Source organism: Budorcas taxicolor, chromosome 1 (assembly GCF_023091745.1).
Source record: "Budorcas taxicolor isolate Tak-1 chromosome 1, Takin1.1, whole genome shotgun sequence".
NCBI classification, from domain to species: Eukaryota; Metazoa; Chordata; class Mammalia; order Artiodactyla; family Bovidae; genus Budorcas; species Budorcas taxicolor.
The window spans coordinates 117,875,278-117,901,315 of NC_068910.1; the positions used below are offsets into that span (position 1 = coordinate 117,875,278).

The 26,038-nt window shown below is 44.3% G+C and overlaps 1 protein-coding gene across 1 annotated transcript in view; it reads right to left on the reverse strand.

Annotated features, from left to right (window-relative positions):
• Positions 1–936: 936 nt before the first annotated feature.
• Positions 937–26,038, reverse strand: part of MYH15 (myosin heavy chain 15) — a 154,037-nt gene continuing 128,935 nt past the window's right edge. The window contains exons 34-41 of the mRNA XM_052644929.1: positions 21,154–21,346; positions 20,688–20,891; positions 16,524–16,649; positions 14,235–14,405; positions 11,633–11,737; positions 4,863–4,958; positions 3,885–4,028; positions 937–981 (exon numbers count right to left, since the gene is read on the reverse strand). Coding sequence (XP_052500889.1) covers positions 937–981; positions 3,885–4,028; positions 4,863–4,958; positions 11,633–11,737; positions 14,235–14,405; positions 16,524–16,649; positions 20,688–20,891; positions 21,154–21,346 — 1,084 coding nt within the window. The remainder of the gene's footprint in view (positions 982–3,884; positions 4,029–4,862; positions 4,959–11,632; positions 11,738–14,234; positions 14,406–16,523; positions 16,650–20,687; positions 20,892–21,153; positions 21,347–26,038) is intronic.

Sequence of the window (26,038 nt, forward strand, 5' to 3'; positions counted from 1 at the left end):
TTGTTGACCTCAGCTATTTGCTACAGTGTTGTGACCAGTGTTCATCACAAATTGTAGAGTACTAAGGACACACATGCGAAGAGCTGACTCGCTGGCAAAGACCCTGATGCTGGGAGGGACTGGGGGCAGGAGGAGAAGGGGACGACAGAGGATGAGATGGCTGGATGGCATCACTGACTCGATGGACGTGAGTCTGAGTGAACTCCGGGAGATGGTGATGGACAGGGATGCCTGGCGTGCTGCAGTTCATGGAGTTGCAAAGAGTCGGACACAACTGAGCGACCGAACTGAACTGACTGAAGGACACATAAAGAAAATCTTTAGAAAAGGACATAGGGCACTTGGTGAGGAGAACATGCTCAGAACTGTTCTAATCTTACTGTGATGAGGGTCACAAATTTAAAGACCAAAGCCAACACATTGAGGATGGCAGATAAGAAGGACCCTGTGTCTTTCAGCACTGCTGAGCTTAATCTTAGAGGCAGGTTGGATCGCGGAGGCAGACTGCTGAGAATGACAGATCAAGGATTTGTTATAGATGTTCAACATTGTATCACCGTGGGCAGCGGTGAAGAAGTCTGTGCCAGGCTGCCCCCTCCACATCTGGTGCTGTCCCTGAGGCCGCTGTTGGGCAGATGTGCCAGCGTCAGGAAGCAGAGCTGGACATGGAGTGAGGATGAACTGGAATTTATAAGAACAAACTGGATCCCGTGCTGTCCCTTGGAGCCTCTAGAGTCTATGCTGGGAGTGACCTGTAAGACAGGCCAGCGCCTACTGCCAAGGAGCCACAGGCCTGCCTGGCGAGGACTCTGACAGGAGCTGGGCCCATCCCAGCTAGCTCACCCTTTCAGCCTTGAGTAATATCTGCCAGCTATCACTGCACCTGGGACCATACATTGACCATACATATGAGCATAAAACAAAGCAGCTTCTCCTTCACTTCTGCCTCTCAAATCGGGTGCATTTTTCTTTTGTGACCAGCTGTAATCCAGAACCACACAGAGAAGGGAATTCTAGGAAACGTACCTCCAGCTTAGCCACATTGGTACAATACAGACAGCATACCAGTTATCACTAAACTGAGCGTCTCGCGTGGGAGGGTGCTTCAGTGTTGCACCAGCATGTAGCCTACATGGGTGTCAGGTAGGAGGGTTTTCCTGCACAAAGTGCCTAACTATGACTATAGGTAAATCGCCGTAGAACAGTAAGACTAGCCTGTTGTCTCCCACCATCAGTGGCTAAAAATAGACTCATGGATGTAGAAATGAGTCAAGCAGAACTCCCCAGGGACCATAACATAGCTCATGTCTTCTATAAATATTACTCATTAAGATGCAATATGGACAAAGTATTTTTTTTAACATCAAAATTTAAAAGATTCTTGCATCTATTTAATCTTTCCTGTGAAATGTTTACTTACATCTGAGGATCAACAAATTCCCCATTACACTTGAAAGCAACAATACTTCCTTTTATTATTACGTTTCCTGATCACCTTGTTTAAACTACTTTTGATGTAGCATGTTTTTAAAAATGTTTCCCAAATGAGTGGATACATCAAAACAGATTTTTAAATACAAGAACAAACTAGTGGTTACCAGTAGGGAGAGGGGTACCAGGGAGGGAAAGCGGATTAAAAGGTACAAACCACCAGGTACAAAATAAATGACACAAGAATGCAGTGTGCACCATAGAGAATATGACCAGTATTTTATAGTCATTTTAATGGGTATAATCAACAAATATTGAAGCACTATGTTATTACACTTGAAACTAATATAACATTGTAAAGCAACTATACATCAATCTAAAGGTGTATATTTCAAATGCAACTTAAGTTTCTGGTCAGAAAATAGTACCTCCTTGTACTTTTCCAGCCTCTGTCCTTTATAAACGAGGACTGCTCATTCTTCACGGACCTGAAAAATAGAGTATCAGCATGTTCTATGAGATTCCTGTGACTTTCATCAGTGGGACATACACCCAGAACGAAGCCCAGGCCTTTCCAGTCATAAGCAGGCCTTAGCCAACTCTTCATTAGCTTCAAAGGGAGGCAGGGAATTGAGGCAATTATCTGCATGAGAGAAAGCAGACCCCAGTAATTCACCGCAAGGGCGTGCTTAGTCACTCAATTTTCTGCCCGCCTTGCATTGCCAGTAAAGGCAGCACCCTCTGGAGAAGACCCCAGAAGGGAGAGATGACATGCATCACCAATTCGCTCCCCAGACCTGATGCACAATTCTATCAGAAAACCTTTTTCCTTTGGTTTATGACAGTGGAGAGATGTTCAGGCTCTCCTTCTGTGAATGGAAAACAATTAGTCATTGCATTGCCAAGGATGATTTTCCTATTCATCTCTGGCCTCTCAGAAGCAATTTCTGCTTCACTCATTTTATTCTTTGTTGGAAATAACTGTGACAAAGTCGAAAGCATTACATCTGTTTCCGAGGCCCTCCGACCTCATGCAGCTGAGTGCAATTGTAGCATGTGCGAAGCATTTCCCTAAACAAATCCATCACAGGGGGTTGCTGGGCAGCTTCCACACAGAAGACCCTGATCCCAGGCTGTAACACTCTGCAGATTGAGGCCAGAGTTCAAACCACTTAGCTGGACCTCTCAATATAGGCCTTCTCCCTGAGACTATTTGCTGATCAATAAGAAATGTATAGAGCCTGCAAAAGTCTCATATTTTTCATATTTGGATCCAAATATATTCACTATGACCAACTTTTAGTCTCTTCTTCAAGAGATCCTTTGACCTCCTGTAATTCATTTTTAAAACTTTACTAAAAAAGTTTACCAGTAATTCATTTTAAAAACTGAAATGGTGGTGCCTGTGCTAAGTGCTCTGTAGGCATTCTATGGAGTGTATACAACCTCTTTTAATTTGCTTCTCCTAAAGCCAGATCTCATTTAACAACTGTTTCTGGTAACAGTCTCAGTGAGGAAGCTGAGCTCACTGACATAGTATGAATGTTTCTGTCCCCCCACAAAATTCACATGTTGAATTCCTAACCCCAACCGTGATGGTATTAGGAGCTGAGGCCTTTGTGAAGGGATTAGGTCATGAGATTGAGTCCTCATGCCTGGGAGTAATGTCCTTAAGGAAAAAAGACTCCAGAGAGCTGCTTCCCTTCTTTCTACCATATGAGGTTACAGTGGGAAGAGGGTTGTCTATAAGGAAGTAGCCCTCACCTGATTCCAAATCTGCCAGCTCCATGACCCTGGACTTCATAGCCTTCAGGCCTGTGAGAAGTGTTTGCAGTTTGTAAGCCACTCCATCTCTGGTGTGACATCTCTGAACAGACTAAGATACTGGCCCTGCCAAGCCTACAGCTCCATGTTCTCTGTCACTTTCCAGGAAAATTAGGGCAGTGGCCCCTACTATTGGAACAGAATTTTCGTGGACACAGATGTAGACAGTTCCTTTCTCTGTTTTAGGGAAGAAAACCAGAAAGCAAGACTCTTGCATTTGTTCTTCATGGCCTCCACTTTAAACCTGTCCCCCTGGGATCTCCATATCAGTGTGATACTTGCCCACCACAGAAGAGTTTGCCTAGAATTTCAAGCAGATCCATCTGTGCTGCTTTAATCATCTTTTCCCCTTGGACGCCTGACTGTCCTGCCCACATGAATCTAGACCCAGGAGCTCAGAACCTGCACATTATCCTAGAATTAAGCATTTGAGAAGCGTAATGCAGTGCGCACCCCACTCACATGCTTCCTGTCTCATACTACCCAGACAAGTAGAATTGATAAACATGGGAAAATTTTATCAGAAGCTCTTTTTCAATGTTGTTAAAAGCCTCTGAAGAAACAATTTTCCATGTGATGACATGAGCCTGAAACACCAATGCTTTAAAAGTTACAGCAGAACTGAATACCTGACGCACCTTTTTCCCAAACTCTTTTGCTTTCATCTTGAGTTTAGTAACTTGAGATTCAGCTATCTCTGCTCTTTCCTTAGCTTCATTCAACTCGTGTTGCTGCTTCTTATACTTGGAAAGGTATTGACTAGCTTCTGCTTCCTATAAAAATAAAAAATGAAACAAATCCCTGAGCCTATATAATCATATTTTTTTTCTGCCCTGATGTGAGAAAGTTGAAAAATGTGAGAAAGGAATCTAAACTTCTGAGTATTGAATGAAATATCATAGTTTTGTATGATGTATATGGATTCAGACTTCCTAGCAGGCACCAGATCCATTTTATAACATTTTTTCCCCCTAGAAATTGAGAACATAGTCAGCACTTTCCACCAACAGGAGGTAGTCCAGCTTTCACAGATTTGGTATGTGATAGATTAAACGTAATTTGTTTTGTAATCAATTTAACATCCTATTCAGGGTAGAGGGTGTTTGTCTTTACTGTTATAAGGCTCCTCTTATAACAGGCTCCTCTGTCCACGGGATTTCCCAGGCAAGAACACTGGAGTGGATTGCCATTTCCTGCTCCAGGGGATCTTCCCCACTAAGAGTTAGAACCCACGTCTCCTGCATTGATGTTTCCTGGATTCTTTACCACTGAGCCACAGGAGAAGCCCCACAGGATGATTACCCAACCAAAATTTTCTATCTCTCCATGACACCATGCTCCTATTTGGCTCATATCGTGCCATGCATATGTTTGGGTGTAAGCAAAGGTCAAGGGAGAGAGCTTTGGCTCCCTGAAGGGAAAGTTGCACAAATTGTAACTATAGGTGACAATTCTAGCATACACATTAAAAAAAAAGAATGAGCAGACTGTAAGCTGAGCTGGTCCTCTCTGACAAGCTGCTTGTTTAGCTCAGGGCCACATATCTCCATTAATCAAATGTAAATGGCTAGGAAATCCATGAGGCTGCAACTGCCTCAGGTACTTACCACTGCCTCGATTTGCTGCTTGTAACTTTGTACTTTTAGCTGAAGATTATCCATCAGAGTCTGCATCCTGCTCATATTTTTCTTATCTTCCTCTACCTGCAAAGTACAGGTTTGTATGTGAAGGTGATTTGAAGGATCCAGCAGTTTGCACTGGGTGTAGCCTCACATGAGGAAATGAGTAAGGAAAATTCATTAAAGACCGTATGTAGAGCCATGATTTGAAAAATGAGTTTAACTCTATTCATCCCAAGTTCCAACAAATTAATAAACACAGCTCAGAGCAATGACACAGAACTCCCAGCCTCTGTTAAAATGGAAGTTAAAGCCACTAGTTTCAATTTGGTCTTCAGCCTTCCCAGCCCAGCCAAGCCACACCTGCCTGTGGTTTCTCAGTGCCCACCTGCAGCCCCCCATCAAACCAATTCTTTCCTTGAACTTTCTAACTGACCCTTGGCTTTAGGTAATGGAACTGTTAGGGGAAGCACACTGATTGAAACTGCCCACCCTGGCCAGGCACCATAATAACTATTTACATGAGTTGTTTTATGACAAGAGATCCTGATAAGGAATACGGAACTAATAAGCCACCACCAACCGGAAGAGTTTGGGAAAGGTCGAAAGGAGACACCGCATGTCCATCTACTTGCCAGAATCCCTCTTGCTAGCATCCATCTTGGCTGAGCGATGCGTGCGCCACCAGGAAAGACTCAGAATGATTGGCCAAAGACCACACGGAAACTAATCCCATCACCATGTGGCAGAGCAGTTCTCCTGGGTTCCCTTACCCTACTGCTCTCCACCCGGGTGCCCTTTCCCAATAAAATCTCTTGCTTTGTCAGCACATGTGTCTCCTCAGACAATTCATTTCTGATTGTTAGACAAGAACCCAGTTTCAGGCCCTGGAAGGGGTCCCCCTTCCTGCAACAGAACTATAAGAAAGACTAAGTTTACTGGAATTGTGGAGTGGGCATTAGCAGAGATAGAAAAATTCCATAAGCTATGGGGACCCTGTTTTGTGTGTTCTTATTGCTTCCATTGAAATCCAGGCTTGGGCTGGAAAAAGGAAATCCAGTGAGATAGTGTTTTTCAACCATGCTCTGTGATGTCCTGGGTATTCTGAGGAGGAAGGAGGGAAGAGACAGACATGCAGGAAGGCTCTGCATACCACCCCCTTTACCACACCCTTTTAACTAGAGTACTTCCACTTTGGAGCTGTTGAACTGCCCTGAAGGAGAGTATTTAGACTGATGGTTGAGATGAATGATTTAACCAAGACAAACACCTACTGCTCAAACATTTTTCCTAGCTCCATCTTACTTATTCCATCAAGTATCAACTTTTTTGGTGGCTTTCATAGTTTCCCCACTTATCTCCCTCAGCCCCCCATAAACAACCTTCACTCCAACCAGGCTCATCTCCTATGCCCCTATAGTTCTCCTGCTTGTTCCCTCCTTGCTAGGTTTAATGTTTAGCTCCCAGACACAGCACAGAGGCAGCAGACAGAAATGCTCAGTTTCCTTGAAAGAGACCTATTTGCTTATCTTAGTAGCTGCGGCCCAAGGGGGCAGTCTTCTAATTTAACACACATCTCTGGAGACCAGGGAGGCTGGTGGCACCATCTTCATACACTCTCTGCCTCACTCTAGGTTTCTGGTATCTCTTGGAAAGGAGCACATGTTTGGTGGCCCAGCTTTCATGGCTGCCACCCAGGGTACATCCCTTGCAAGCTTGGCTCTGGTGGTCAGCAGAACTTACATTCATGGGTCCTACAGGACTGCAACAGTTTTTAACCACATCCTCCCCTCAGCTTTGGCAGAAGACTGAAGTGCCTGGGAAAGCCAGTGGGTGCCATCTTCACATGCCCCACATAGGCTACCAGTATCTCTGAGAAAGGAGCTTCTGCACAGGTCTGGTGTACTGACTTTTGTAGCTGATGTCCAGAGGATAAATTTCTTACTCTGTCTCTGGGCTTGTGTTCAAGCAAGGGCTTGTGTTCACAAGTTCAATGAGATGATAGCAAACAGAGAAAGAGTTCTCAACTGCATAGCACATCATTCCCTGAAAGAGGTGTATTTGCATACTTTAAAAGCCCCTGCCTAAGGGTCTGGCCTCCAGTCAGCCCTGCATCTAAGTACTGACTGAGATCCTCCCCTTTGCAATATTATAGACAGTTTTTGAACTAAGCCCTAAGAACAAAGAAGGCTGCTTGGACAGTCACAAAGATTTCAGAGACAACTAACAGCTAGGGTAGATTGAACAATAAACATCTTTTACATGAGACTATTCATTTAAGATTGGGAGAGTTGTTTTATCTAATGGATAAACAACAACACAGAGATCAAAAGTTGAAGAAACAAAGTAATATGCTCCAAATGAAGGAATAAGATAAAACCCCAGAAAAGGATAAAGGGAGATGATTGACCTGATAAAAGGTTCAAAATAATGGTCATGAATCTGGTCACCAAGCTCAGGAGAACGATGCATGAACAAAGTGAAAATTTCAACAAAAAGAAAATATAAAAAAGCACCAAGCAGAAATCACAGAGATAAATATCTGAACAAAAATTCCAATATAGGCATTCAACAGTAGACTAGATGAAGAAAGGCTCAGTGAACTTCAAGACAAGGCAGCGGAATTCGTCCCATAAAAGTGGGGGGGGAGGGTGGGGGTGGGAAATGAGTAAATACAGCTTAAAGGACTTACGGAATAACATCAAGTGGACCAGCATTTGGATTACAAGGGTCTCAGAAGGAGAAGAGAGAAAGAGGCAGAAAAGTAAATTTTTAGGATACAAAATCATTATACAAAAATAAGTTGTGTTTCTGTATACTAATATAAACTATCAGAAATTAAGAAAACAATCCCATTTATAATTGCATTGAAAAGAATAAAATACTTAGAAATAAATTTAACCAAGGAGGGAAGGTGGAAAACTTGCACACTGAAAGCTATATGTGTGTGGTGGCCCAGGGGTGAAAGAGAGAGAACCAACCAGAGTCTTGGAATGCAGGAATGGAAAAACCAGACCCTTATGGTCCTTCCCTCCCCCATGTTGTAACTATTAATGGAAACAGTATAACTTGTCTCCCCTCCTACCCCATGCTGCTGCTGCTAAGTCGCTCCAGTCGTGTCCAACTCTGTGCAACCCCATAGATGGCAGCCCACCTGGCTCCCCCATCCCTGGGATTCTCCAGGCAAGAATGCTGGAGTGGGTTGCCATTTCCTTCTCCGATGCATGAAAGTGAAAGTGAAGTCGCTCAGTCGTGTCCGACTCTTTGCGACCCCATGAATCACAGCACGCCAGGGCACCCTGTCCATCACCAACTCCCGGAGTTCACTCAAACTTATGTCCATCACGTCGGTGTTTCAAGGGCCCCAATATAAGTGAAAGTCACTCAGTTGTGTACGACTCTTTGCGACCCCGTGGACTGTTCTGTCCATGGAAATCTCCAGGCCAGAATACTGGAGTGGGTAGCCTTTCCCTTCTCCAGGGGATCTTCCTGACCCAGGAATCAAACCAAGGTCTCCTGCATTGCAGGCGGATTCTTTACCAACTGAGCTATCAAGGAAGCCCCCCAAAGGGAGGCTAGCCCTCCCACAGGGAGGAGGTATTTGCCTTCCTCTTACCCCCACCCAGTATTTGTGCCCCATCCAGTCAGCAAATGAGCCACAAGACCCCAGTCCCACTCCTTGTAGCCTGGGTATAAAAGTGGACTAAGGACCCCTGTTCAACGTCAGTTTTCCCTTGAGCTGGCCCACTGTTCCAACAGTGTCTCCCACTCTAATGAACTTTATTTCCCTCTCATTTTGTCTTATGTCTGGAAATTCTTTTCCAACCTGCACCCAGAGCACGACAGTACAGCACTGATGAGAGAAACTGAAGAAGACACAAATTGGTGGAAAGCTGTTTTGTGCTTGTGGTTTGGAAGAATTAATGTTAAAATGTCCATACTACCCTAAACAATCTACAAAGTCAATGCACTCACTATCATTTTTCACAAAAATAGAATGGAACCACAAAAGGCCCTGAGTAGTCGGAGTAATCTTGAGGCAGAAGAACAAAGCTGAAGACATCTTGCTTTCTGATTTCAAACATATTACAAAGGTATAGTCACTGAAACAGTATATATTGGAATAAAAACGGACATGCAGATCAACTGAACGGAATAAAGAGCCCAGATATATATACATGGCCAATTAATGCAAAGGAGCTAGATATATAATGGGAAAAAGACAGCTAGTTCTTCAATAAGGTGTGTTGGGAAAACTGGGCAACCACAAGCAAAAAAGGAAATTTGACCACTATCTTATACCATACGTAAACGTGAACTCAAAATGGGGATCAAAACTTCAATCTAAGACCTGAAATCATAAAACTCCTAGCAGACAACACAGAAGGTAAGTACCGTAACATTGGTCTTGATGAATTTTTTTGACACCGAAAGCAAAGGCAGTAGAAGTAAAAATAAATCCGTGAGGCTTTCTCTGCCTCAGGCTGCTTGCTCTCCCCTGTATCTTTCCCAGGTGTTGCCTCCCATAAATCTCTTATACTTCTGACTCCACCCTGTCATCTGGTTCCTGGAGAGCCCACCTGAGACCAACTTTTTTTTTCTTATCCCTTGAAATGAAGATACTTTATCCATATTTAGATTACTAAGGATTAAATAACACCTACACACAGGTCCCTGAATATAGGAGGTACACCAATGTAAAGTAGAGCAGGTCGATAGAGGGTGGTGGTGGGGAGGAAAACTGTCTTTACCTCCTGTAAATAACATAGGTTCCTAATCCTATGTCCTGCTTTATAGCATACATTTCTAGAACTGGAGAGAGGAAAACAGGATGAATTTCCAAATGCTAGAGGGACATATGAGGGGAGATAAATTCTCAGTGGGGGACTGGCCTTAAAACTCTTGTGGATGAAGTGACACTTGGTTCCCTTTTCCAATGCAGTATGATTTTCCAAGAGGAATTTTTCCTAGGAAAGAAAAACCCTATTTATATCCCTTTCAAAATGACATTTTATAATGGCACCTATGATGTACTATCACAAAACACCCTGCCCCACGGTCCTGATGGTTATTTTGATGTTAAAGGAGAACAGATTGAATTGACTCAACATCTACCTTGAATATTTCAAAACCAGGTACTGATATCAAGGAATATGGAGGGCTCTCTAATGTCTCTTTAAAGTGACAGGGTCTAGCCTGTTATCTTGTAATAAAAGGTACTCAATACGTGTTACCTGAGTTGACGGCAGAAAATCATTGCATAATTGAATAGATATACTCTAAGCATTGTGCAGACACTTGGAAGAAATTAAAAAATACACTTCCATGCTAGTACAAGGGGAAGACAGATTATTGCTATAAAGAAACAAAGATAAAAGCACAATAGAATGAGACTGTATTCCTTGGGACAATGAAGAAAGTATAGCTTTAGTGCATTGTTGTATAATGAACCTGTTTACAGAAGAAAACTGTAAGAATAACCCATAGGAAAATAAAAAGAAAAAAGCAGACATAATTAACAAGCAGCATTTTGCTTCCTCATGTTTTCTTATCCTTGCTCAAAAGAAGCACAGAATAGCACATCGTTCACATTTCCCAGGTGTTTACTTCCTCCACCACACATACCATGAGTGCAGTCCCCAGTGGTTTTCATTATAATACCTAGCATGGTCTAAAGAAGTGTCAGACTAATTCGCCTTAGGAAAGAACTACTTATTCAGCAAAGAAGAACTGTACAAATAGCTCATTGCATCTTAATTAGCCCAAGATGGTGCTTCTGAAGCACTCTGCTGTCTTAACAATACCATCCTTCCTACTTTAACAAAGGAACACTTTGAGGTCTCTGACACCAACTCAGCCTCGGGGCCCACTATCAGGACTGGCAGATCTCGCTTGAGTGCTAAGTTGCTGTAAAGTGGGCACCTAGGGTGAGTTTGCCTTTTCACTGGAACAAGCTATATTGTGTGGCAGAGAGAGCTAGAGAGTAACCATTGGCATCTGTATTTAACAAACACACGCGTCTGCTCTGTGCCAGGAAGGTGCTGGGCCCAGAGGAATGAGCAAGACGTGCTATCGTGAGATATCTGGTTTTCTCTGTTTGAAGAAAAGGTAAGACAAGCTGGAAAATGAAAACACAAGTGAAGGAGTAGATTGCTACACTGGCAATGCATTAGTTACTGGTAACAAGTTTGCCCACTTCTTTTCAATTATTTGCTTAGACATGAAAACAGTCAGAAAGCTGCAGGGGGCCTCTCAGCATTTGCTGTATTTCCACCTGGCACCAACACCAGATAGAGTCCTCGGTGGCCTGGAGTGTGTGAGACCAGAAAACAAGAGTGGAAACGTCCCCTGCTCCAATTTAGCTAGCGTCTCATGCAACCTGCTGGCTGAGTCGCCACCCCAGTCTCCGCCAGTCACTTCATTTACACATCGTTCTCACTCAGCCTCTCACAGGAAGGCATCTTTCCAAAAGTGCTGCAGACATTACGTGAGAAAAAACAAGGATGGTATAAATAGCTCTTCGCTTCTAATTGCAACTTGTCACTCACATTGTGCTTCCTGAGCGCTCTAAAGAGGGACCGACCCAAATCAGTAATAGCAGAGGAGCTCTGGAAGGGCAAGTTGGTGTCTCCTGCTGAGGGAGAGGAAGGATGGAGAGAGAACTAGAGGAGTCCTAGGGGGTGGTTTCAGGCTTGAAGGAGCACATCCGCCTGAGGTAGGGTGCAGCCAGGCAAGCAGGGAGCGGCTTCTCAGAGTACCTGACGGGTCAGCTCCTTGATGCACCGCTCAAGCCTGTGGGCTCCCCTCTGGGCCTCCAAGTTACGTCGGACTTCACTCTCCAGTTCAGCCTCCAGTTCACGAACCTGCAAGCAAACCATGGTCTCAGATGACAGGTAGACAGCCAGCAAGCCAGGAGGGTATTGCAGTGGCCAACTGACACCATCACTTGGAACAGAGTGACACCATCAAGGGAAGATGTGTTTACTCTGGTTCCCATAGTGGTAGAACAGAACAAGCTGTCTGGGAAAACTGCCTGGCCAAGTGAGCTGGTCGAACTAGGTGAGCTCATAAAAGGACTGTTTAGACTCTGAAGGATGTGAAAGGCTAATCCATGCAGAGAAGATAAGTATGCCCTCTTGGATTACAACAGTACATACACATGTGCGTATCAGAAGGTACATAAGTATATATAGAGAATAAGCTATATATAGCTCTCTTTAAGGATTCAGCCAATATACTGCCTCATCATTCTCCATGTTCAGCTGTTTCTCTAAAGAAACCAGACCCTGAGTCTATGTCACACATATGTCACCCACAGCCCTGCTAGGTGGGAGAGCTGTAGTACAGATGAGCAGCTGGCCTGTAGCCTTATAGAATTACACGATCAAGGTTAACATAGCATTCATTCAATGAATATGATGCCTCCTATGCACCAGGGATACAGCAGGGAACAAAACACAAAAACCTCTCCCCTCTATAAGCATCCATTCTAATGCATGAAACACAAAGCAAAGTAAAATATAGATTATGTGTGCGGGGGACTGCCCGTGAAGGGTTAAGTCTTGGGAGCTGCTCGGCAGGTATGCAGAGCCTTAGGCATGTTCCTAAGCTCCCTGTCCCGCCACCCTCAAGAATTTTTATAGCCCTTAAGGCCCCAAGATGTCTTGTTCTTGCAACATGTCATAGAAGATAGATAATCTTATTGTGCTCTGTACACAATGGTAAGGGTCTGGTGATTGTATCCTGAGGTTAAAAAATAATCCTGTGCATGTCTTAAGTCACGTATTTTAGCCTATAAATATTGCAGCCTAATAAAGAAAGGCATCAGCCATTTGTGGTCTGATCCTCTCAACCCCATCTTTTGTCTCTATCTCTTATTTTTCTTAGCGGGGACACTCCGTTCTCTCCCTGTGCAGGTGCAACTCTTGCTTGTGCTGGCCGCGGCAGGATATAGATTATGTGAGATGCTGATAAGTGGAATGGAGAGAAATAAAGCAGGACACGGAGTAGGCGGTTGATAAGGAAGGGTGTCTTTCACACAATTTTGCAGTCAAACCAACTAAACAAGGTCCATTCAGAAGGCCTAACTTTCATCTCTGTGTTTTCCTCCTATGCGTAGTGGCTTTTATTCAGTCATTCAGTCATGTCCGACTCTTTGCAACCCCATGGACTGCAGCACGCCAGGCCTCCCTGTCCATCACCAACTCCCAGAATTTACTCAAACTCATGTACATTGAGTTGGTGATGCCATCTAACTAGCGCATTCTCTGTCATCCCCTTCTCCTCCCACCTTCAATCTTTCCCAGCATCAGGATCTTTTCAGATGAGTCAGTTATTCACATCAGGTGACCAAAGTATTGGAGTTTCAGCTTCAGCATCAGTCCTTCCAATGAATATTTAAGACTGATTTCCTTTAGGATGAACTGGCTGGACCTCCTTGCAGTCCAAGGGACTAGTGGCTTTTATTAGTCTTCATTTTATCCTGCCACCAATTCTTTTTGAAAATATAGGCAGATGTGTACATGTCTTCATATTTTCCCTCTTTCTTGCACAGAAGGTTATATACTCTCCACATTGCCTCTGCCTTTATTATCATTATACTACTAGGCATGAACTCCAGGACACTACAATGCTCTTCCTCACTCCTTTTTAATCAGTATGATTATACTGTCAATGTGTACTGGTATTCCATTATATAGATATATCATAAATGTGCAATAGCAATACTTTCTCAGAGGCCCTTCTGAGGCATGAAAATCCCAGTCAAATATTCTTTCCATCCTTATAGCATCTGTCACATGACCTGTAAATTGTCACTGAAATTGATTCAATAATTTAAAAAATCCTATTTTCAAGATAGGTCTTTCTAGTGTTCCTATCTTGAAGCTCCCTGAAGGCAGGTACTACATCAATTCTGTCAGTCCTCACTATATCTGCACTAAAGTCTTTTTGGTCCTTGATTTACTTGTTTCCCTCTGCTTTCTCTGGCTGTTAGGATATGGGCATTCTCCATAGAGCAGATAGTGGGAGCAAAGGCAGGGAATCAAGACTGTGAAAGAATGTTTGGAAACAGTGGGTCCCCTAGCCATAGGGAGCCTAGTGCCGGGGCGGGTGAAGCTCGGGGAGATACATTCTACTAAGCAGGAAGGCAGGTTTCACCCACTCCAAGAAGAGTCCTGTTTAGTGGCCCAAAGTCAAGAAGAATGAATGAATATACTGAGATCTGACACTCTCAGATGACTGCAAGTGCTACAAGCCCAAGTGAAGAGGGAGGCAGGACTATCTGCTGTGATATCCCAAGACATAAGGCTTTGAACTGGGAGTTGTCAAGACCCCATGATTACACAGGCAAACTCCTACCCTGGATTCTAGTTTCTGGATTTGCTTTCTGTTCCCCATTATGGCCGTCTGCTCAGCATCATTCAGCCTCTCTTGTAAGTCTTTAATGGTCTGCTCCATATTCTTTCTCATCCTTTCCAAGTGGGCATTAGTATCCTGCTCCTTCTTCAGTGCTTCTGACATGTCTGCTACCTAGAAGAGAAGGAAAGGGACCGAGGTAATCTGGCAGCCAACAGAGCTGAACATTTTTGTCCCTAGCCTTCAGTTCCTGATGTGACTAAAGGCCATGCCTCACCTCTGTACTTCATCTCTTCCCACCATGCTCTCCCTAACCTCTGTGGTCCTCGAGTTTGGTGACCATAAGGCAATCAAGATAGCAGCAGCTACTGGAGATCAGGGTGATGGGTGGTGGAAACAGACCAGAGATGAAACACCATGTGAACATTACTACACAATATCTCTATTCAAAGAAAGATGACCAGCTGAGGGCAGAGTTTTTAACTCAGTAAAGCAACAGGACATGTCCTGTGGCAGCATGCACCAGGAAAAGTGTGGTGTGCCTAGGAGAATCTTTTTCACATCTCACTTCTGTAATTCTATGACTTGCAACTGCAAACGAGTTTAGGCTCTAGGAATCTGGCAGCAACTGATGCTCTCGGTGCCAATAATCTGGCACAAAGATGGTTAATTCTTGCAAAGCCCGCTCTCGGCTTTGATCATGTATACAGGGGCTTGGTGTCTTGCTGCCATTATTAAGAACTGTTTCATGAATCTCTCAATGCCTTTAATGTAAGAAAACTGCCCTCTCAGCCAAAGTTTCTCTATCAGGTTACCAACCATCTGCATAATTCAAGTGTGAGACGTCTGTGCAGATGGTGAGGGCAAAGAATAAATTATGAAGGTAACTCTAGGTTTTGCTATGTGGGGCTGGAGCTCAGAGCTGAACTACTGGAGAATTAAGGCAGGGGAAGAGGTAGTGAGTTCATTTTTCAACATTGTCAAGAAGATCTTTTAAAGGTGAAGTTATGCAGATAGAATCTTCCTAACATGTGACTGCATAAATTTACCAAGCAGGAGCAAAAAGCTCTTTTTTCCCCACTTCTATGTAGATTTTCATAAATGTTTGAAATGAGCATATTATTTTTTCTTGGCCAAACACTTTCAAGCTTTCTCACGTCTCTTTTCCATCAGAAAGCGGAGTGTCTGCATTGATACAAAATGGCTGAATGCTAGGCATGCTTTCCCCATTCTTCTGGATTCTACAGTGACCTAGAGCTAGGATTTGGTGCAAGAGTTTTAACTACCCAAGTGCTTGATGATTCAGACAGATACAGACATAAGTTTTCCCCTTCTTTTGAATTTTAAAATGACTAATGTAAAACCTAACTGAATATCTTATCTCTTCGGCTCCCATATACTAGTTAGCAAGAGGATCAGCTTTCATTCTCAGGGCAAGCTCTGGGCTGCTCCATGTGTCTGTGCATCCGACGTACTGTGCAGAAGCACCTGATGGGGAAGCGGTGAGTGGAGGGTGAAATCAAGTCCAAGCTCTGCTCAGCAGATGCTGGGTCCTGCAAGGCTGGGGCCTTGACACACAGACTTTTCTCCCACCTCCCTCCTTCCATGGCCTTTTTTTTTTTTTTTTTTTGAGTACTGTCATCTGTTTGTCATGCCTTTTGAGAGAAATCTGCATCTATCCACAGTGCGTGTCCAGAGGGTATCCCTTTTCAGTGCCCACAAAGGTATAGTCAAGGCTGGCAGTCAACCCTGAGCTTGGTCTCATTCAGGAAAAGTACACCCATCAACAACTTTAAACTTGCAGATAAGGAAGGTACACCAATCCTGAAGGTCTTCCTAACCAACCTGATTCTGTTACTGAAGCAGCAGTATGGGCTGTAAAAAAGTAAGTGAAATAAGCATTCTTGCCAGATCATCGTCATGAAGCCATTAGAGGCCCCAGGAAAAATAGCTATGGGTAAGGAAACATAAGAAGAATTGTTTCTAGACACTAGATATATTGATTCACAAGTGGAAAGTGGTTTGACTATCTTAAAAAGTCTCTTGCTTTCAGAAGATTTTGCTTATGGTGATTCAGCTGCTTCTTTTCATTGTGTGGTTTGGGTGGAAGGGAGGAGCCGATTGGCCTAATTTCCAACATGGGGGCAGAGAGGCAGAGGGGTCAGTTAACCTCCCCTCTGGCTGTATGGAGAATCAATGGAATCCTTTCTGGCTGCAGCTTTGCCCCTGCCCCTTGGCTACTGCTCCTGTCAGCTCTGCAAGACAGGAGTGAGCATGCAGTTATGGACCCACCTCGGTGGCTGCCTTCTTGGCCTTCTCTTCCGCATTTTGACACCCCTGCATCGCCTCCTCAGTTTCCTTCTGCATCCTGGCTACATCCACCTCCAGTTTCTTCTTCTGGCCGAGGAGACTCGTGTTCTAAGGAAAAGCAGCATCCTCATTAGGCAAGTTGAGATCAGTGGTGAAACGCAAGCTGGTCTGTTCAGGACATGCAATGGGAGGGGCTCTGGCCAGGAGGTCACTTTCCTCTAGGCAGCCATACTCAGTGAAGCAGCACTTCCAGGGCCAGGAGACCACATTAGACTGAATGCATGGGATTTCATCTATGAGTGGTCCACGACTGGGGAGATGGCAGCCTGAATCCGAAAGGAGCAGTGGATCCAGACAACCTACGAGTCCCAAACACGTGTTTGGTTTTCCCCTTGTTGAGGAGTATGTTCTTCTGCCTTTTGCTCTTTGATGTGGAAAGCAGCAAGTGTCCCAGAGTAGAAGTCAGGGTCAAAAGCAGACATCTGAAAAGCAGGGGTCTGGGAAATAAAAATGAGCTTCCTGCATGCTGCTCCAGGGGGAAAAATCTTTCTCATCATCGACCTCCATTTCTATCAATTCTGCACTGATAGAGGCGGTGGGAAAAGCAATTCTGATGAGCCTCACCCCCCAGCCCTTAGAAAGCTCCATCACACGGGAGGGTTACATGTGTTCTTTGGCTGGTGCTGCCCTAATTCTTTCCTTCCTGGGTTGTGACATTAGAAACTGAAACTCCTTTTTGGTCTGTGTTTGTAGCACAGCTTTTCTGAGGGTGTGAAAGCTTAGCAGAGAGAATGTATTTAAAAGGCATCGCCTTCCTATTTTTAATTTCTCTTTTGTTTGTTCACTTTTCCTCTGGCTAGTGCCTCCCTCAGTGACAAGATTAAACCTTGGGAACAGGAAGAGAGATATTCCAGCCTCACAGGTTCTATCCTGCTTCCTCAACGGCAGGAAGCATCTTTGTCAAGGTTGCTATCCTCAGTCCTCATCAAGAGACAGGCTCTGTGTGCCCAGGGACTCCTACTGCCAGGGGTGTAGCCTGGGGGGTGGTGGGGGTGAGGGCATTTCCTGGAGTTTGTTGGGATGCTTACAGCACAAAACTCCATAGAAACTCTTTGTAAAGAAAGGTACAAGTGTAAATCTTGATTCATTTACACACAGAATCACTTAAAATCCACTAGGGAGTTGATGGTTAAAGTATTTTCAAGCTAAATGATTGGTTCTCTTTGGGAAGCAGAGGGTGAGGGAGTACTGTGAAGGGCAAGCTAGATGGTCACAGCTCAGGTTTGGAAAAGGACACGTAATCAGACAGGGATAACTTTGGCCTCATATGTCTGGTCTAGGTTAGAGGTCTATAAAATGCTCACTATACATCAATCAGAAGATAGCTGGTGTTCCCGGAATTGCAAGGGGTCCTACTTGCCCAAGGTAGGACCTCACAAGGGAGAGGAGTCCTTGTTAGCCACAGATCACCTAGATCAGAACTGCACCAAGGGTAGTTTCTGAACTGGCAGCGTCACCTGAAAACTCGCTTGATTCCTCTTATAGCAGAGATTCTGCAGTGGGTCTGGGGTGAGGCCTGAGAATGTACATTTTTGTGTTATTTGCTCTTTTACACATAAAGTTTCAGAAACTCTGCTCTGGAGGTCGAGTCTCTGTGGCCTAATTTTCTTTTTGTTGTTTTTCAGATCTATCTCCTCCTCTCTCTGTCTGCTTTTGCTCTGGTTGATGTCCTCATCTCTCTCTAGGCTAGTGCTTTATCATCATATGGAGACCCACCGGTGTATCATCAGTTATAACCATGCATGCAAATGATTTGTTACCAATAGCTATTAAGTACTACAGATTTACTTTTTAAAAATTCAATATTCTACTTTATAACACTTCTACTCATTTTATTTATTTAAGCTTTCCTGAGAGAGAAAGAAAATACTGAAGTGAGTTAGCCTGTCGGGAATTATGCAGAGCCTATAGCCTGTTTTATACATGTGGTATCCTAATAGGATCGTGTCATGCACATGGACACAAAGTCAGACTGTAGGCACAAACTAAATGCAGTGCCTTCCAGCTGGTGCATCTTTGGCTTATACTTCCTTTTATCCAGTGTTTCTCAGTTACAGTTGGCATCCCGGGAGGGGTAATTCTTTGTGATAGCGAATTACCTGTATTTTGCAGGAGCATTAGTATCTTTGGAACGTGCCTACTAAATGTCAGTGGCACTGCCCAGTCACTATGGCAACCACAATGATCCTACTTCTAAATAGCCCCGAGCATGGCACATCTGCCCCTAGCTGCATGAATCCATCCTTCCCAACAATCATCAGAGTAAACTTCTGAATATGCAAACCTAATAACTTTGCTCCCAGTTACTCACAATTCTTCAGCAGACTTCAAACTTCATCAGTTTCAAAATCAAGTCCCTGGGGACCTGGGTCTGTCTCCCTCTCCCTTAGCATCAATTCTGCTGATTTCTCCCACCCCGCCCCCACCGTATGCTGTAGTAAATATATCAATTTTTCTTAACATCCTAAATCCCCTCCTCTCCTCATGCCTCTGCCCTTGACTCTTCTCTCTACTTGGCTGACTTCTTACGTGTCCTTCACAGCTCAGATCAAGCAGACTGTGCACCTCCCTGCAGGGTAGGACCGTCAGGGAAGGCTTTCTATAGGGCTGTCCTTGCTCTGTCACTGTACTCCTGGCAGTGTGCTGCAGCTTGTTTACTGAGATCGTCATGTCTTTAGGATGATGGAGATATTCTGCATCTGTCTGCATCTATCTTCCCCAGTGGCTCAGTGGTTAAGAATCCACCTGACAATGCAGGAGACCCGGATTTGATCCTGGGTCAGGAAGATCCCCTGGAGAAGAGAATGGCTACCCACTCCAGTATTCTTACTGGGAAAATCTCATGGACAGAGCGGAGCCTGGTGGGCTACAGTCCATGGGGTCGCAAGAGAGTCAGACATGACTGAGCGACTAAACAATACCATGTACACCTGTCTAGGTTATGGTAGATGCACTAAGAATGTTTACTGAATGACCCATTTACTATATGCATTTGTCTAACCATTATGGTTTCTCCTGATTCCACAAGAATAGTAAAAATTCTAAAAATTCTTGTTTTGTGTCACTTACATAACCTTCCATGAGAAGCCAGACTCCTGACAATTCATTATAACTGTCAGGAGCCACTTAGAATTGTTTGAAATCTCTTGGCTGTTAGGCAGCTTTTTTTTTTTTTTTTTTTTTTTTCTGAATCCTGGGATTCTCAGGGAACACATGGCATAGAGGGAACAGGATAAACAGGCAAATGACTCTGGAACACTAGTGAATGGCTCCCCCCCAGCCTCCGCTCTCTCTCCCCAGCATCCTAGCTGTGAGTGTCCTGACAGTTCATTCTTCTGATAGGGCTTGATGTTATGGGTCAAATTGTGTCCCTCCCCACAAGAAACATAGGTTGAAGTCCTAACCACCAGTTCTCAGAATGTGACCTTGGAAACAGGTTCCTTACAGAGGCAATCAAGTTAAAATGAGGTCAGTCATGTCCAACTCTTTGTGACCCCATGGACTGTAGCCTACTAGGACCCTCTTCATGGGACTTTCCAGGCAAGAATACTGGAGTGGGTTGCTACACCCTCCTCCAGGAGATCTGACTGATGTCCTCATAAAAATTTGGAAATTTGGACAATGACAGATACAGAGAGAAAATTATGTTAAAACAGAGAAAATGCCATGTGAAGGCAGAGAATTGGTGTGACGCATCTACAAGCTAAGGAACGCCAAAGATAGCCAGTAAACCTCCAGAAGCTGGGAAAAGGCAAGGAAGGATTCCCCTACGAGGTTTGCAGGGAGTGCTCCCTGCCAATGCCTTTATTTCAGACTTCCAGCCTTTAGAACTGTGAGAGGTTACATTTCTGTGGTTTTAAGCTCCTCAGTTTGTGGACTGTGTTGCTGCAGCCCTAGGGAGCCCATGCATTTGGGGACAAATGAAGGATGCGGCCACCACTTTGCTGCCAAAGGCTCTCCCTGTCTCACCGGACACCCCCAAGGCTCCATGTGGCAAGTGCGTATGGTTCAAGACCAAGGCTGACTATGGGGAAACTGCTGCCTCCAACCAGCTGATGCGGCTAATGGGGAGTTTATGGGTCCCACCTGGGCATGGAAAAGATTGATTTTTTCTGTAGCTTCCAGGAGCTCCTCTTCTGCCAGCCTGCGACTACGCTCTGTCTGCTCCTGCAAGGACCTTAGCTCCTCGACTTCAGCCTGGAGAAGAGCATTGCGCCGCTCGGCCACCGCCACCTGTTCCTTCAGCTCACTGTTCAGGCATCTGCTGTCATCCACCTGCACCTGCAGGTCCTGGGAGAGAAAACTCCAGCCTGGGCATGGGTCCCTGGGAGTTCAATGGGACCTGAGTTTGTGTATGCACACTCAACAAAGTTAAACATAACATAAACCAGTTAAACATAAGCACATATTAATGTAAGCCAATTGAATGTAAGGTCTCCTGAAGGACTAGATTTGGTGTCCTCACTTTTATTATTGAACACAACCTGTTACTTGGTTTGCTCCCATAAGCAGAGGCGTCCCTGCTTCATCCCCATGTGACAATTGAAAATACCTTGATCTGGGTTTGGAGCTGGCCCAGGGACTTGGTGGCCTCTGATGCCTGCCGGCTGGCACAGCTAAGCTGGAGCTCCATTTCAGTGAGGTCTCCTTCCATGCTCCTCTTCAGCCGGGTGGCCTCAATTCTGCAACGAGCTTCGGAATCCAGACTGGACTGCAGGGAGTCAATAGCACACTGCTGCTTCCTCCTAATTTTAGAATACCATTCAGGGAGGAAATCATGCACCCAGGTTGAGAAAGGGTACCTTCTGTGTACACACAGCAGTTTAGGAATCAGGGGAAAACTTAAAATTCAATACAGATTCTGTGTAATTAACAAAATAAGTCTAAAGGGTCTTCATTTGGGAACCATGGAGGTTGAAGAGTTGATTAGATCAGTGAGCATTTGTACATCATATCAGATCAACTGTTTTCCACGTCAACTCCCCAGAAAAATCAAGAAAATCACTAGTGGGCTTCGCTGGTGGCTCAGTGGTAAAGAGATTGCCTGCCAATGCAGGAGACACGGGTGTGATCCCTGGTTTTGTAGGATCCCACATGCTGCAGAGCAACTAAGCCTGTGCACCACAATTGAGCCTGTGCTCGATAGCCCACTTGCCGCTTCTACTGAAGCCCATGTGTCCTGGAGCCCATGCTCCACAACAAGAGAAGCCACCACAATGTGAAGCCTGCACACCACAAGTAGAGAGTAGCCCCCACTCACTGCAACTAGACAAAAGCCTGCACAGCAATGAAGACCCAGCATAGCCAAAAATAAAAATAAATAAAATTTAAAAGAGAAAAGCACTAGAATATTTCTGAGATTCTTGTGGGACAGACTTTGCCTTGTCTAATACCTCCTCAAAGACAGTCTAAGGCAAATATCTGGATTCTCTATAGTGGCTAAGAGTGAAGGGAGGATGCTCTTTCAGATGGGCATAATATTTAAACACTTTCAATGGTGAAACATGTTTGAAGACAGCAAGAAACAGTCATCCGGGTTGAAACAAGTCCTGCACCAGCAATCCTGCTCTAATGGCCTGTGACAGCTAATTCTCCTAGAATAGCATGGTTATCTTTCTCTAGGAGTTTGGGAGTAAAACCAAGGATAGGCTGAGGAAACTAACTGCTGTGTGATATTGAATTTCTTCAACATGCCTTTATAACATCTATGCTGAAACCATTTTTGCTAAGTGCCAGAAGCTTACACAATAGATATGAGTTCAGGGAGACGAAGAAAAAATATGGGGAACCCAGAGAAATCATTTCCCAACCTTCCTGCAGAAAGTCTGGGACTGTGTCACTGAATTCTGACCAATGGATATAGGCAAAAGTGTTTCCAAGCCTCACACATACAACTTTTCACTCATGATTCTGTGCTCTCTTCCCCATCAATGGCAAACCTGATGGCCACACATGAACCATCTGGCATCAAAAGATGGAAGGAACCTGAGTTTTTGAATGACTTGGAAGAAAAGTGGCCCACTCTCCATCCTACCCAACCCTAGACTCTGACACAAAGTAAAAATACACTTTTAAGCCATTGAGACTGGGTGGCTGTGAGTTAGGACCATGTAACTGTTATAACTAACACAGGCCCTGTTAAGCTCACCCTATGAAGCAGGGCCTAATACTGGACAGATAAAACAAGACATACTCATAGAGTCTATCAGCCCAAATAGCAGACACATACTCATTTTGAGTCAGAATTAGGTTCCACACTGAGTTATTGCTGAGCCTGTGTTCTGAGCTCCGAGGCCAATCAGAAAGACACACAGCCTGCAGAGGAGTAAGAGTGTGGTCAGAGTTTTCAACTAGGTGACAGGTGGAGGTGCCACTTTTCATGGCCACACTTCACCCCGCTGATGGAAGGGGCATTCAGAAGTAATTATGCAAATGTATGAGAAAAAACTTCCTGGCCTCAGAGGCCAGAATTAGCACATCTCCTGGGCCTCCACATGCTGTGGTCAGCCTCTCCTGCCTGCCCTTAGGTCCTGGGCTTTTGTCTGGCTGCCAGAAGAGGATCCCACAGGGATGCCAGCATATAAAGTCACTAGAGACTATTATGACTGAATTGTGTCTCTCTCCCCACCCCAACCAAACTCATATCTTGAAGCCGTAAACCCCGGTACCTCAGAATGTGAGTGTATTTGAAGACAGGGCCTTTAAAGAGGTGATTAAGTTAAATGAGACCCTTAGGTGGTCCTAATCCAATCTGACTGATGTCTTTAGAAGGATAGGAAACGTGGACACAGAAACTTTAGGGATGAGTGTGCGCAGAGGAAAGAAAATGTGAGGATCCAGCAAACCAAGGAGAGAGGTCTCGGGGAACATCTCGATCTTAAACCTCCAACCCCCAGAAATGTGAGAAAATAAATTTCTGCTATTTAAGCCACCCAGTCTGTTTTGTTATGGCAGCCCTAGCCCACAAGTACTACAGGGACACACACTCAACATCACTGAGAGCTCTGTCTTACGTAAGGAAACTCATTTTTGCTGAACTGACTCTACTTATACAGGAACACTAAAGCATCACTAGGCTGGTGTCAAAATCCTCTGTACAGAGATATAATCTACTTAAGCAGACAAATGGGTGTTTCAACTGTACTTTTTCCACAGTTGTTTATGCAATTTCATGAGTACCTACAGACAAGTAGAAAGTGCTATGGTTTAAGAGGCTTCCATATAATACAGGCTTGGAGAATTGCCACTAAACAATCAGCACATTCCACGCAGAGTCAAGACATCTTCCAAATGAAAACTCCTCAAGCACATTTATTTTTAAAGAAAAATGAAGCAGTCAAGACCAAGGCAATATGGTAAAAGTTCCTTTTCTATTTTTCCCAAACTGTGAAATATAATTTGAGAAAAGAAAACAAATGCAAACAGAATCAGAATAAAAGCTTAAATTTTGAAAAAGCTAAGGATTTTAAACTGCCAATTCAATCAGCAATATTTTTCTCTTGCAACGTTGCTCATCTATATCACAGAAATGAAAGATTTTCCTTAATTCTAATACATATGATTCAGTTTTAAAATGATTAACAAGATATTTCACTAAGTGCCATGCCTGAGTTTGAGATCCTACATCTTGAAGTTGTGCTAAAATATTTTACTTAGACATGAGAAAAAATTTAAACATATTCTTCCAGAAGAGACTCAGACAATAAAAGAAATTAAGTTGGATAGTGCATGTAGATGAAGACCATGTGGCAAAGTTCAGTATCACTAAGTTCAGAGCAGTGAACCATATGGAAGGAAAAGATGATGGATCATTACTAGGAACCTGAGGTCACAGGCCAGGGTGAGCTAACTATGGGCTCTGGGCCAAAGTCGGCCATGTCATTTGATCTCTTATTATGGCTGCTTTCAAGCCATGGTTGCAGACTTGAGTAGCTGCAACTGAGACTCTATGGTCCACAAAGCCAAAAATATTTACCATCTGATGCCATAAATAAGAAGCTTGCCTAACCCTTCCATAGGTGATCAAAGCAAAGCAAACAAATGCATTTTGATAGCGTAGGGAATTTTGGTGCCTCACTCCCCAAAACTCCTTCCCCAGCACCTCTCTGGGTGTGTCTGGAGAGAGCAGAATGCATGCTGGGACACCCCAGTTTTGGTCCACTGAGAAGCCCCCACACATTTCAGCATGTTCATGAATACCGAGTTGGGAGGGTGATGTACTTAGCCAGTGGCCCTGGAAAATTCAGGACACACACCTAACTTATTTTCAACTCCGGCTGGGGCCTTGCAGCAGAGCCTGACTTAGATGGCAGTCACAGCCACCAGTTGGCCTTCAAGCTGGCCGTGGACATCACTCTTGCTTTCCTGGTAGAGGAAGGCGAGGATCAAAGCCCCTCCATCCATCAGTGACTGCATTATCACCTCTCTAACTCTAGCTCTGCTAATTACAACATTTGTAAGGAAACAAAAAAGCTGTATCGATTCATACAAGTTTGGGAAGCCCCTTCTAGAATAGCAGGCATAGCATGTTGCCAACAGGAAGTGCTCAATACTATGGAACAAGTGAAACATACAACGCACATACGAGCCACTCATTCTTTCACCCCAACAGGCTTCCAGCCCGGCTCATGCAGGATCAGCCCTCACCTAATGGAAGAACAGTTGGCTGGGAGGCAGAGAGTCAGTGAAGTGAATGAATTACCAGAGTTTGCAGCCCTACCAAGGGTTTTACCTTTGCCTCTGAGTCTCTCTCCTGTACTCCTGGTCCCTTCAGCATCCTGAGTCCTGTGTCCTATGCCTCCCTCAGTTTCTATGGAGTTATCCAAGGACTATGTGAAATAGGACCTTGAGCCTCATCTTTTCCTCAGGCAATATTTCCCTTGAGTTCTAGATTTTACCTGGCTTATCTCTGATTGCTCAAAATCCCATGTTTTGCTAGCATTTCCCCCTGGTGTTCTCTTCGTTAAGATCCCTTCCTCTCCTAGCCCTGAAGTCAGATTAGACCCTCTGATTAAACTAAGGGTTTCTGATCCAATCTCCACTGGCATGGGGCACTCAGACAGAAAGGGTCTACAAGATACTTGTGATATTTTGTTAAGATATACTCATCTTTCCTTTACGGATGTACCTATTACAGTTATTATGAATCATTAACTAAAACTCATGAAGAGCTCACTCCTCCTTCCAGCCCGCCCTTCTTTTTTCAGCCCCTTGACAGCTCCTGCCTCAGCTTCAATTCTTTCTTCTCCCAGCCCTAGCTGTTTGGATCTCCAGCTTCCTTTGCACTTAAATTATTATAATTGGTGAACAGCTCTCTCTACGACATTCAGAGGTACCTGACAAGACGCAGACTCTCTGAGGACTCATTTTTTCTTAGCTGGGTTTATTAATAGGCACAGGTTTGACGTTACCTGAAACAAGTTTTTTTTTTTGTTTTT